Source organism: Plasmodium gonderi, assembly GCF_002157705.1.
Source record: "Plasmodium gonderi DNA, contig: Chr04, whole genome shotgun sequence".
Lineage (NCBI taxonomy): Eukaryota > Apicomplexa > Aconoidasida > Haemosporida > Plasmodiidae > Plasmodium > Plasmodium gonderi.
In genome coordinates this window covers 141521-155929 of record NW_021628928.1, presented here as the reverse complement: position 1 = coordinate 155929, position 14409 = coordinate 141521, and the positions used below count along the sequence as shown (strand labels likewise).

Genomic DNA, 14409 nt, shown 5'->3' with positions numbered 1-14409 from the left:
AAAGAAAAGAAATATCAAAATCGTACAAAACTTCCAAGTGTACTATCTTTCTCGTCTCTTTTCAAACGCAAAAAAAAAAAATAAAAAAATAAGGTAAAAAAATTTATGTGACAAAAAATAAGGTAAAAAAATTTATGTGACAAAAAATAAGGTAAAAAAATTTATGTGACAAAAAATGAGGTAAAAAAATTTGTGACAAAAAATAAGGTAAAAAAATGAATGTCACAAAATTTTCAAATGACGTATCACAACAACTGTTCATGAACTCTTATAAACCGTGAAAAATATACACTACAATGTGTGGAGTAAAGCATGGAGAATGTATGAAACAAAAAAGGGGAACGATTAAAAAAAATGCAATAATACACTATAAATAAAAAGGCAAAAATTAAGAAAAGCGTTTTTCTCAAGTTACACATGTGTAACGAGCAAAAAATGGAGAAAATAGTGTCTTGACGAACATATGCTTATAACACATATATGTATGTATATTGTTTTTCCACCTCTAACCAGTGCGTATGCTTCTTTCCCCTGTGTCGCAAACTCGCAACCAACTCACTGCCAACTGGGTGACCCCTCTCTCCATCGAAATCATGTTTGAAATACATAACGGTACCTACCTACCGCTTCCCCTTCTTGAACTTTCGTCTAAGGAAGATATCTTGATTTTCCTTCATTTCGACATCAGCAAGTCGAAGGGCTTCCACAGTTTGTTCATGATAGAGGAGTACATCATTTTCATCCAAATCTGTAAACTTTTCAATTTTTTTATTTAGTTGCTTTTCTATGGAAAGAAAATTTTCAACATCATATTGAGTAACGAATGTGATTGATTTTCCGGTACGACCAGCTCTAGCTGTTCTTCCAACCCTGTGTATGTATTCCTTGCATGAGCAGATATCAAAATTGATGACTATTTTGATATCTTTCAAATCTAAACCTCTGGCTCCGACTTGCGTAGAAATTAAAATATTGTATCGATTACTTTTAAACAAGTTTAAACTACTCAATCTCTGATTTTGAGTTAATTTTCCATGTAAGCATATCGATTTTAATCCCAAATTTCGACAAAAAAAATTCAATTTTTGTGCTGATGCACATGTATTTGCAAAGATGATTATGCATCGACTTGAAAAGTGAAAACAAAGACTACAAAGGTAGGTATATTTATATTTCAAGGGGATGAATATATAATTTTCTATCAATGTACTCACTGTGCTATATTTATTGGATACCTCAATTTTTATTGGATTTTTTAAGGAAGCTTTTTTTAATTTCGCTACACTTTTCGTCATAGTAGCAGAAAATAAATATGTAATTCTTTTAGATGGTAATACAAGTAGTAGTTTATTTATGGTTGATTCAAAATCATGTGATAATAATTTATCTGCTTCATCAAAAACTAGATAGGATAACTTATTTAAATTGAATCCTTTAGTATTATTTAAATGGTCTAATATTCTACCAGGGGTACTTACAATAATATTTGGTTTTTTTGCTAAGTTTAATGACTGTGTCACTATGTCTACTCCTCCAAAAATTGTGCATATGTTGATTAATAAATTCGATCCTAGAGCTTGAAAGTGTTGTGCTATTTGTATACATAACTCTCTTGTTGGAGCAATAACTAAGGCGAAAAAAGTTTGTCTTTTTTCTTTCAACTCCTGTAATATAGGTATTATGAAGCAAGCAGTTTTCCCACTCCCCGTTTCGCTTAACCCTATAATATCTCTTTTTTGAAATGCACATGGCAATATTTTCTGCTGAATCAAGGTTGGTTTTTTCCATCCGAGTTCATCTATGCTTTGCAGTATTTCTTCGCAGATGTTAAGTTCTCGGAATGTCGCTGCTGCACTGCTTGTGTTTTCTTCTCCGTTAGTTTGACAATTTTCCTCATCTGGGTTAGATTTGTTCCCTTGATTTTCACTTTCGTCCTGTGTCTGTTCTTTCTCCTTCCCCTGCTTTTCCTTCCCCTGCTTTTCCTTCCCCTGCTTTTCCTTCCCCTGCTTTATCTTCCCCCGCTTCTCCTCCTTTGCGTTTTTTTTTCTCACCTTAATCTGTCCCTTCTCTTTCATCTTATATTCGTACTCATTATGCATTTTTGTTATGTCATCTTCGTCAAATATTTTATAATTCTTATTTAATTTTTTCTCAAAGTTATCTAGAACATCACTTGTGTTGTAGCTTTTGTGTTGCCTCATTTCGTTTTAGCGAAATCTGTAAGATGGGCTCGGATATATTCATAATTCAAATTTGTATTTCCCTTACGCTGTTAGGCTGTTAGGCTGTTAGGCTGTTAGGCTGTTAGGCTATTAAGCTGTTTTTTATTTTTTATTTTATTTTTTTTTTTTTTTTGTGTTCATACGAATTTGTCACCTTGTCCTGTAACTTTGGAAAAAAAAAAAAAAAGATCGTGCTGAATGTTATATCAGGGTTTGGCTTTTTTTTTTTTTTTTTTTTTTTTTTTTTTTTTTTTTTTTTTTTTTTTTTGTTTTTTTTTTTTTTTTTTTTTTTTTTTTAAAAAAAAAAAAAAATTTTTTTTTTTTTTTTTTTTTTTGTTTTTTTTTTTTTTTTTTTTTTTTTTTTTTTTTTTTTCATCTGTAGGATATCAAATTGAAGAAAAGTTCACATTTCAGTGGCTGGGTGGCCTGGAGTTGTCATTTATGCAGGTTATCAAAAAGAAAATACGATTTGGTAAAATTTGTATGTATTAGTACATATTTGTTCATATTTGTAAATATTTATACATGCTTGTGAAAATTCATACCGTTATTTATATATTTTGTTATACATATGCTTGGTGCGCAAAAAAATGGGACGAGACCAAGTATTAAAAATAGGGAAATTTTGAAATACAATGGGGGAAGAATTCAAAGTGTTATTTTAAAAAAAAAAAAAAAAAAAAGGAAAAGTATTAATATCTTCTCCCGATAACATAGGCAACTTTTCATCCTCATCAATATGAAATAAAATACTACGTTATTATATATTTCTCTTTCGAAAGAACAGTAGAAAAAAAGTTAGTGCAAATTTTTTCGAATCAAAGGTGTGGGAAGAAAAAAAAAGTGCGCTAGTATAAAATAGTATAAAATTTAACGCATAAAAATATAGGTGAACCATACGGAAGGGGAAATAACAAATGGGTAAATCAAAAAGGGAGAAGAAATAGGAAATAAAAAAAAAAAAAAAAAAAAACTCCTATGTCGTTTTACTTTCTTATGCTGTTTTTTTTTCTTTTTTTTTTTTTATTACCTTTTTTATTCCTTTTACTCTTTTTTTTCCCTTTCGACATTTACGAATAGCAGAACAGTAAGAGAGTGGGAAAAAAAAAAAAAAAGAACAATCACTTAAACGGATATGTTCGAAAGTAGATTGAAGCAACAAGATGTGAAGTTCAATATTTTTATAAAAAGAAAGAATTTTTCACGCTAAAAAAAAAAAAAAAAAAAAAAAAAAAATGAAAAGAAGATATAACTAAATTTCGTTTCAACATTGAAAGAGACATTGTGTACATGTTGAAAAATCAGATCTGGATATTAAAATTCCTCCTAGTGAACATATATTGCATGTTAATATAACCTTTCCCACATGGTAAGAAAAAACGAGCAAAAAATGAAGAAACAAATGGATTGTTCATTACATCCCATTATGTCTGTATTTATATATATGTACACATATACCTATGTCTGAAGTTGTTCCAACTTTACACAAACGTATGAAAACGTCAACATGACCTTAAGCAATGTCTTAAAAGTGGAGGATATTTGAACGCTTAATGGAAGAAAATACGAACACGAAAGCGAAAGAAAACGCATGTTTTTTTTTTTTTTTTTTTTTTTTTTTTCTTCTTCCCCTTCGCTGTCCCCATTTTGTAGAAATTCCAAAGGATTTCATGTGCCCACATATATATAAATAAACGCTACTCTATTTTCACATATACAAAAATACGGACAAAATTGCAAATCCAAGTTCTGTTACACTGATTTTTGGAAGAGTCGAATTGAAGTGATTTCCATTTTTGAGAAGGTTTTTTAAGAGAAGATGAAAGCCGAAACTGCAGTGGATGAAAATCGGGACAACCCCGAGGATGGACCTTTAGGGTTACTGTCCGAATGTGTCAAAGATAATGCTCAAGTTTTAATTAACTGTCGAAATAATAGGAAGCTTTTGGCACGGGTAAGAAAAAATAAAAGAGAAATTGGAGTGCCAATAAGGCACCTGCGCGAGTGCCAATTTTGTGCGCCAATTTTGTGTGTCAATTTTGTGTGCCAATTTTGTGTGCCAATTTTGTATGTGTGGATCGTATCAAATGTACCGAATTTACATGATTGTTCATACGATTTTTCGATTTTCCCACCCCACTGCTTTCCATTCGCATGACTGATAAGCTCATGTCATCTGCCCGTACTCATATTTAAACGTCTTCTTATACGTATCATTAAAAGCACATATGATTGATATACCTGAGAATGCAAAACATTTGACAAATTTTCTTTCGTTCAGGTTAAAGCGTTTGACAGACATTGTAACTTATTACTCACTGAGGTTAGAGAAATTTGGGTAGAAGTGATAAAAGACAAGAAAAAAAAAAAAAAAATTAACAAGGACAGGTACATAAGTATACTATTTTTAAGGGGAGATTCCGTTATTTTAATTTTACGAAATCCAAAGTAAAACTAGAGAAAGGGAAGAAAAAAAAAAAAAAAAAAAAAAATATTAACTAGGAACAAGGTATATATATGATCTATATATATACTATTTTTAAATTGGTACTTAGATTTAAGAAAGAGATAATAAGAGCTTAGGAAAAATGGAAAAAAAAAAAAAAAAAAAAAAAACAGCTAAAATGGGTTATATATATATATATATATATATATATATATATATATATATATATATATACATACTTGTTGCTTTTTTTTTTTTTTCCTATGAACAACTATTAAACATTTTCACCCTGTATATTTTCCATCAGAATTAAAGAAAAATTCTTTTTCTTTTTTTTCGCAAACTACGGAGAAGTTGAGTTTTATATGTGTACTTGCGATTTTCTATAAGTGAGCAAATTCATGCATACACAAATAAGGCTATAAATGCAGCCTTTTTTTCGTTATATGTAAAAAACTGTTTAAATGTTACGCGTTCCTTGTTTTGTTTTGCTTCATTCTGCTTTGCCTTATTTGGATATATTTTCCCATATTTCGATTTATTTTGTTTTCTTTCACTTTTTTCATGGCAAACATTTCAATTCAGAAAAACATCACCTCCTTTTTAATTTCCCCATTTTTATGTTTATAGTTTTGTATGCACTGATTTATTTATATATTTCCTACACCTACCCGTCTTCCTCCTCCCGGCATTTACAAAACTCTACATTGAACGATTCACAACGTGTACTTTTTGCTGTTGATTTTATTTCTGCACATGGTAGAGCATATGTACATGTACATATATATATATATATATATATACACATATATATGTACATTTATGTATGTTTTTTTAAACTGCAAAAGACTGCTTTTTTTTTAATGACAAAAAAAAAAAAAAAAAAGAAACAAACTTAAACCATTGTTTTGTTGTGAATGAGGTACCCCTTATCAATTTTTAAAAAATAAAAGTTTGAAGGAAAAATAAAAAATCGTAAAAGGGAATAAGGAATTTTTTCTTTCCCCCCCCCCTTGCTACTTTTATACATTTTTGTTTGTTTTTATCTTTTTTCTTCTTCTTTCCCCGTTTTTAATTTTTTTTTTTTTTTTTCTTCTTTTCTTATCCACAAAAAAAAACGAAGGCTTTTAAAAAAGAAAAGAGTAATTAATTAAAAATGCCTATAAAAAAAAGGACATTTCTCAAATATGTAAGTATATATATATATATATATATAAAATAGCAATTTCCATCATGCTTTTTTATATGTACAATTTTTTTCATTATGTGTATTCGTAGGAGTATAAATACATGTGTATATATTTGGCTTAAGGGATGATAATGCCCCGAATTTTCTCTTGGAAAACAAACTTAATTCAAATGTGTCACATTAAGGTTAATAATCCATGTGAATGATTCCCATGAATAATTGATTTCCTATAGCATCAATTCACACATGTTATTAACGAATAATACTATTCGTTCATATAAACCTAAAAATACAAGTTAAAACGAGTGAAAAAAAATTTATAGGGAGACATGCAAATGTATTAAGAACTCTTCTATATGTATGCTGTGCCAGGTCAAGAATTGAATTAAAACCTTTTTTACAGTATAAATCTTTCCCGATCTTATGACAAGAAAAAAAAAAAAAAAAAAAAAAAAAAAAATCACTTGTCAATAAGGAAATTTAACAACAAAAAGGAAATGGTATTGTTAAAGTCATAATTTATTCCAAAAATTTGACCAACAGGTTTAAGCTTTTAAGGAATTCCCAAAAAGTTTTATTTAGGACAAAGCAAAAAGGGGGAAAAAAAAAAAAAGAAAAAAAAAAATTATTATAAAGAGGAAACTATTAAAAAGAGGAAACTATTAAAAAGAGGAAACTATTAAAAAGAGGAAACTATTATAAAGAGGAAACTATTAAAAAGAGGAAACTATTAAAAAGAGGAAACTATTAAAAAGAGTAAATAATAAACAATCACAGTTAGAACGAAGAACAAATTTATATCTTCCTTTAAGGAGAAAAAATATCCTATTATAGTCACACGTTGTGAGAAAGTAGAGGGAGTGAAAAACATAAGCAAGCGTAATTGTGTGATATTACAGCTTTTTTGGAAAGATGGTGTATGGAAAAATTGCGTCTTCTTAAGGGAATCATTTCGTCTGCAGTAGATACACATATATAGGAGAAGGGAGAGAGAAAAAAAAAAAAAAAAAAAAAATAATAGAATAGATTAAAATATATAACGGATAGATATTACATCCCCTGAGGAATTCCAAACTGGAAGCAGTGGCACAAGACAAACACACCTACATACACGCATATATATACATACATACATGAACGATCTGCCTAAAAATGGGTAACACTAATAGAAGAGAATCGAACAAGAAAGAAGATGAGGACGACGATGCGGACGACTTTTTAAAAATAATCCAAGAAGAAACAGAGGATGTGGCAGGAATAAGTATAGAAAGCATGGATTACCCAGAGGTTTGCAATAACAGTAAGTCGAGCCCTCAGGAGAAGGGTGACAAAAATGAGATGGCTGAAACAAGTGTAAAGGGAATGGATGATGGGGTCGCAGTTCAAATAAAAGGACAGGGGATACTAGACGAGAGTTTGGTGAACATTTTTTTTTATGAAAATTATTTTAAAAATTTTTTCCATCTAAATGAGGTTAAAAAATTTGGGTTTAACATGAGCAGTGGGAATGTGGCAGATAGCGCTAATAACACAAATGGAGCGAATAATGAAGCAATAAAAGGAAAGAAGAGAAAAAGGATTGAGGAAATTATTGCTCATAATAATAAGTATATTATAAACTTTTTGAATAATAGCATGGGGTCCAAAATAGAGATAGCAAATTTCATTTCCTTTTACTTCTTTTTTCAAAACGTAAGAAAAAATGGAATAAAGGATTCAACAGACAGTAAGAAGATACATGGAAAAGATCTGTCCGATGTTCATAACATATATCTCCAGGTTAAGAATTCTAAAAATTATATTTCTTCTTGTGACTTGGACACATGCATTAGGAATTATTTATATCACATTGATAAAAGAAATTTTCCTATTTTGAAGAAAATTGGAACAAAGGAGAGATATGATGGAAGGGATCATGTGAGGAAGAAAAAAAAGGGATATCCAAAGAGATGCACAGTGCCAGGGAGGAGGGCAAAAAATTCAAAAGGTGAAGTAGGAACATATGAGGAATCACTTGCAGTAGTGGAAGAATCAGTTGAAGTGGCAGAAGAATCACGCGTAGAGGCAGACACATTGGAAAGGGACGTGCCAAATGAACTTTTTCAAGAAACGTTGAACGAATTGAAGAATAACCATGGAAGAAAAATAAATTGGGATACATACAATCGAAAAAAGAAATCAATGCAACATAGAGTGAAGATAGAAGAAAACAAAATTCTGCTTAAGCGGAAAAGTAACTTGGGTAGAAAGTGCAATGATAATTTTTATATGTACAATTCAGGGGCTCTTAGAAATATTCGGAAGGGAAGAAGAGACAACAAAATTGATGTATCTGAAAAGAAGAAAAAAAATGATATTGGTGATGATGGTTGTATGAGAAAAAGCAACGAAATTGCCTTTGCAGATGTGTGTGATAAAAGTGCATCTTCAGATGTTCGTGATGAAACTACGTCTGCACGTGCTTGTGATGAACAGGAGGTTATGTCGCTGCGTGGAGAGAAGGAAGGTGTAGTGGAGGTAACGCAGGACTCTTTGCAGAAAGAGATAAATAAAAGAAAAAGTGACAGCTCCTCGTACGCTGTTTATATTAAGAAAACATTGTCTAAGGTGTTTAAAAAATATGAAATTAATAAATATAGATTCATGAAGAAAAAGAAAAGTAGTAGATTATTATCATCCCATGTTCATAAGGAATCGACAGAGCAGATGAATTTAGGAATTTCCTTTTCCCCAGCTGGTCTATTAATTCCATATCATTTAGGAGTGAGTAGTTTATTAATTGAAAAGAACATATTGAATATGCATACAAATATAGCAGGTTCTTCAGCTGGTAGTATTTGTGCATGTTGTTTAGGTATTGGGTTGAGTGTAGACAAATGTTTTTTTTTAATTCAAAATGTGATTAGTAATGTATACAAAAATGGAAGTTATCAGAAATTACAGAATATGTTAGATGTTGAATTGAACAAGTATTTGTATACAGGTAGTTCTAATTTTTTGAATAAGCGTTTAGGAAATGTTTTTGTTGGTATCACACAAATATTACCATATTATAAGAAGCTGAATATTACAAAATTTTATGATGATAATGATTTAATAAATGCAATAATTGCATCTTGTAACATTCCAATGTATTTATCAAATAACATTTTTGTAAATTTTAGAAATAAAAAATGTATAGATGGTTTTTTTAGCACAAAAAAAAAAGATTTTGGATGTCCAAATACTAAGACAGAACGTATGATAAAGGTTTCTCCATTTGATTCTGATTATGTGGGTATTGAAAATAAAAATAATAGTGTTATTAGTCCCCATATGATTAAGTATAAGCATTTGATTTTTCTCTATTTGTGCGTTAAAAATATGTTTCATAAGTTTATAAATAATGTATGGATACAGAAAGATTATTTGTTTCTCATTCGATGTTTGAAGCAGATTATGGATATGAAGTTATTTGATTGGTATGGATTCGTTAGAAATTATTTTTTCTTCTTTCTAGAGCAACATAAGGTAGAGGAGTTAAGAACAGGAGTATCAGTGAACAATGTGGAACTGATTCATCGTCTCAAAAAAAAACTAAGCAAGTTTAATTATAGAAATGTAAATTCGACATGGATAAACCTTTTCTTGGACATCAATAGGGAAGTGTTGTCTCAGTTTAACAACTATAATTGCAAATATGTGAATTTTTATAACTTTTCTGTGTCACTGATAAATCTTATGAGTGCATATTTCAGGGAAAATCTTCATTCTGTGAAGAAGCTGAATAAAATTATTTCACACTCTTTTCAAAAATGGGGTTATTCTCCGGTTTGTATAAGCAGCATCGCTGATTGCAGAGTTGCTTCTAATGGTGTGGCCACTTCTAATTGTGGAACTACTTCCAATGATGTGACCACTTCTAATGGTGTAGAAATGGTTTGGAGGCAGCGCCTCACCCCCTCTTCGGAAAATGCATCAGAAGGAAATAAGAAAATAAAAGTAGATATGAAATTAGAAAATATTTTCCTCCTTTTGAAAAAAGAGAAATTGTTAAGAATGGAAGAGTACATATACTTTCACCCACAATTAGAAAGTGACATAATTTTATTCCTTTTTAAGGAACACTTTTCAAATGAAAATATCACAAAATTGGATAAAAAATTTTTGAAAAAATGTATACACCAGATGCTGGAAGCTTTGAAGGAGATACTTTTTAATGAGTATCTTAAGAACTGCATTTTGAAATTGCATTGTGTGAAATGTGTTCAAGATGAAGAAACGTCTGTTTTATCACACTCAAAGAGGGAGCTAACTTGTGGACGAGGAGATCACTGCACCAGTTTGGGCAAACTACAACAAAGAGAAGAGTATAAGAAGACATGTGAGGGAAGCAGAAAAGGAATCCCAGCAGAATGTTCTGGAAAATTTATTCAGCAGTGGGATAATGGGAATCTGGATAGTGGGAATCGGAATAGTGTACGAATAATCGCGCATTATTTGAAATATTGCCAGATTTACAGAAATTTTATTTACATACTTAACGAAATAAAATCTGCGAACAGTAGAGTCTTAAAGATCAACAGAAATAATTACTACAGCTTTATGAATATGAATGCGAATGATATGGGAGATTCGTACCTCTTTTTGTATCTTTACTTGTATTCCAATTTATGTTATCGGAACTTGTTTGCAAACAATGCTGCTGTGGTTGGAGGTGGTGATCATATTGACGTTGTGGATGGGCACGGTTGCTTGAAGCTGATTAGAGGTGTTCAACACATGGAAAAGGAGAAAAAGGAGAAGAATGAGAAGAAGAGAAGTGATAAGATGAATAATGAAAAGAAGAGAAGTTATATAATGAAGAATGAGAAGAAGACAAGTGATATAGTGAAGAATGAGAAGAAGACAAGTGATATGGCGAAGAATGATGTTTCTTCCCTAATTAAAGACAAAAACAGTAGCAACTGTACAGAAGCTCAGCAGTGGTTTTGTTTATGGCAAGAGGGAGGAATAGGAGGTTTTGACAACCAGGAACATGTGAAGTGGGGGAGTGACTATCAAAAGAATTTGGAAAGCGAATCCAGATCAGTAAGCTTAACGCAAAGATTTTCTGATTTATGGACTGTGAAAAAGAGCTGGAAGGAAGAGGAGCAGATGAGGGAGAAAGATTTCATTGAAAGTAGCAATATTTATCACAGAAAACTGTTTAAAAGAAAAGATGATGAAATGGGAATTGGTAGAAGAGGCAGTAGCAGCTGTGGTAGTGGTATCGGAGTGCACATCTTCACGAGTCTCAGTGAAAGAGGAAAAAATGTGAGTGATGTGAAAGGTAGCAGTGAATGTCAGGCATATGATAAGAAAGATAACAGTGGATGTCAGGTATATGATAAGAAAGATAACAGTGGATGTCAGGAGTGTGATAAAAGAGACAGGAAAGGAGGTACAAGCAACATGAATAACAACAGAAGAAATAATAATTATTCCATTTTTAAAGGAATAAAGAGTGAAGAAAAACACAGATTGTGTTTGAATTCTCTTCTGAGAAGTGATTATAAAAACTTGTTCGAGAAGACCCATTACACAGATTGTGATTATAGCGAGATTAGATTTTTTGAAATATTTAAAAATGTTGTGATATTTAATCACGATCGTGGTGTCATTAGTAAGATCGATGAGTATATAATGAAGAATAGAAGTAATATATCGAAAATGAATGAAGAAATGAGAAATGAAATTTTCTTGCACTTGTATGAAATTTACCTTTACTATAGGGACATCCTATTTTTGCAAAAGTTCATTTTTACCATAAATTTTTGCGACAGAACTAAATATAAATTTTTGAAAAAAAAGAGAGAAAAAAGAAAGACAAAACTGGTAAGTAGCGATAGTAGAGAAAATGAACGAGCAGAATTGGGGAAAGGAAAATGTACCAAATTGGATCACAGTTCAAAGGAAGGAATGGATTCACATCAAATGAAGGGCAGACATCGAGAGAGAGATGAAGCAAGTGCAGAACAGAGAACAATATGTACCAACATTGAGGAAATGCTTCTTTATGCAACCATGGAGGAGAGAGGTTTTACCGCTTCTTGTAATGATCGTATTGGGACATTGGAACAGATTCGAGAACCCCAACTGAGGTATGGAAGAAGAGAAAAAATAAGTACAAATTTTATCTACGTAGGAAAGAAAGAAACTCAAGGTGACCAGATGTCCAAGAATGAAGAATGTAATAATCTGAGCAGAGAAGCAGAACCGATTGAAAGAGGAGAAGTAATCAATGCTGAAAAAGAGAGGATGAAAAAATACTGTAGCAGTGGGAGAAAGAGATCTGCTGTTCTTGCAGAAAGAGAATGTGGAAGTGAAAGAAGAATGGAAGTGATTCAGCATGGCTGTGCTGACGATTTTGTAGAAGATGTAACAACAAATATAGACCTGAACTTTTATGACAATTATAGAACATATTTTGTTAAGAATATGTTTTCTATGAGAAAATTATTAAAAATGGCATTAGAAGGAGCAGATGAAGATGTTATAAAAAAAATATATGACATGGGTCGTAGTGATACCTATTTATGGCTTTATACAGAATATTTAAACGTAAGCATTTTTTGTTTTCAGAAAGTTTATCACTTATATGTAAAATTAGTATCTCTTTATGAGTCTCTCATTTGGATCACGAATTTGAATAAGAGGAAGAGGAAGCGACATGATGTTACCACAATGATCGGTTCAATTGAAAAGTTTTTGCTCTATGTAGATGGCAAAGCTTGTAACATATTTCAGTTTTGCAATTTTGTATATTTCGCTTTTGTTAACTGTTGCAGTGGAGGAAGAGGTAGAGACGAGATGGTGAAAACTGTTGAGAGGATGGGAAGTGACAAGATGGTGGGAGGGGACAATATGGTGAGAGGGGACAATATGGTGAGAGGGGACAATATGGTGAGAGGGGACAATATGGTGAGAGACGACAAGATGAGGATTATGCGAATGGATCGGAATGGTATGAAGAGGCACAAAGAGATTAGATCACTCGAAGGGAAAAATACTATGACATTTTCAGAGATTTTTGAGAACCCATCTCATGATCTTAGTCCAAGGGAGAAGTGGGGAGAGGACAAAAGAAGACATATAAAAATGAGACTCTCGAAAGTAGGGAACTTTTATGATGATGCATCATTTTTTGAAAAGGAGAGTCCCCAAAATTGTGAAAAATATGATAATTGTCAGACCATTTTACATCCTATTAATTGTGAGAATTTTGACAACACAATGGAGGATGCAAAAAAATTTCTCCAATATTACCACAAATTGAAAAAAGGGAAAAGGCCAACTAGGTGTTCAAAGAGGAAAACAACAAGCAAGCGGAAAGGAATGCAAAATGGAAGAAGTATGAACGAGAGTGGATTGACTAAGAGAAAAAAAGGGATCAACAACGAAGACAATTACAGGAGCAGTTGTACCTCCAATCACAGTTTCGATGCTAGCGAGAAATACCAAAAATGGTACGACCGAAGCAAAGTTCGCAAAAGGGAGAAAAAAAATTGTAGAGAAAATGGAAAAATGGAAGGGAAGTTATATAGAAGCATAAGTTTGCCCATAGTTTTGGAGAAAACTGTTTTGAGAATGCATCATTTAAAAGGAAAAATAACATTAAATAAAAATATAATAGATGGGATAAATAAGGAAATTTTGATTGGAACTCCATATGAACATATTTATACGCATTCTAATTTTTGGGTATATTCCTCTTCTGACGAAAGTGATGATAAGAGCATTTGTTGCAACGGGTTCTATATGAACAGTGCATACAATATAAGTGCATCCTTCGATTCTGCCTTTGACCATATCTCAGACGAGGCAGATGGCTTTTCTAAAATTTCAAATTTTTTCAGGACCTTCAGAAACATGGACGGAAATTTGGGTTTGTCTGGGTACTTTGGCTTCTGAATTGTTTCCGTATCAAGTCAAAAAAAGAAAAAAAAAAAAAAAAAAAAAAAAAAACAGAGAGAAAAGCAATTAGAAATTTGTGATCATAAGAAGCGTAACAACACATGTAATGTTACAATAGCTATGTTTTTACCTGTTTTGTGGTGACACACTTTTTCTCGATATATATGCTATATATATGAAATGATTGTGACATTTCCACACTTGGACATTCAAGATGTGCTTATCACATGATCTCGTATCTTGTTTTCATTCTACTTTTACTTTCTTAATTTTTTTTTGTTTTTGTTTCACATCAGAGGGGTTTAAAAAGATAATCTTTTGTTTAACACACTTTTTCATGTACAACCTCTCGGGACACGTCCAACCAATAACGTGAAATGTTAATTTGATGCTGTGTGATATTTCGATTTGTTTCTATTTATTTATGTTCAATTTGTTTTATGTGTGTGTTTTTTTTTTTTTTTTTCGTACCAAAACACACGTTATTATTTTATCACTCCCAACACTTTTTTTTTTTTTTTTTTTTTTTTTTTTACGTGTGTACGGTATGTGTAATGTTTTATATAAGCAAGGTAAAATTTTGTCTACTTTTATCTTTTTAAAAAACATTTATTTTA

General features: G+C 31.3%; 3 protein-coding genes across 3 annotated transcripts; 2 read left to right on the top strand and 1 right to left on the bottom strand.

Moving 5' to 3' along the window:
- Positions 1-620: 620 nt before the first annotated feature.
- On the bottom strand, positions 621-2201 carry PGO_040260 (DEAD/DEAH box helicase; the record flags this gene model as incomplete). The annotated part of the gene is made up of 1 exon (XM_028686214.1): positions 621-2201. The coding sequence occupies one exon, from the start codon at positions 2199-2201 to the stop codon at positions 621-623; it is 1581 nt and encodes a 526-aa protein (XP_028542015.1).
- Positions 2202-4041: 1840 nt separating this feature from the next.
- PGO_040250 (small nuclear ribonucleoprotein Sm D2) lies at positions 4042-4674 on the top strand (the record flags this gene model as incomplete). Its single annotated transcript, XM_028686213.1, has 2 exons — positions 4042-4176; positions 4504-4674. 2 exons carry the CDS (start codon positions 4042-4044, stop codon positions 4672-4674), a joined length of 306 nt encoding a protein of 101 aa, XP_028542014.1.
- Positions 4675-7009: 2335 nt separating this feature from the next.
- PGO_040240 (hypothetical protein, conserved) lies at positions 7010-13789 on the top strand (the record flags this gene model as incomplete). The annotated part of the gene is made up of 1 exon (XM_028686212.1): positions 7010-13789. The coding sequence occupies one exon, from the start codon at positions 7010-7012 to the stop codon at positions 13787-13789; it is 6780 nt and encodes a 2259-aa protein (XP_028542013.1).
- Positions 13790-14409: the final 620 nt, after the last annotated feature.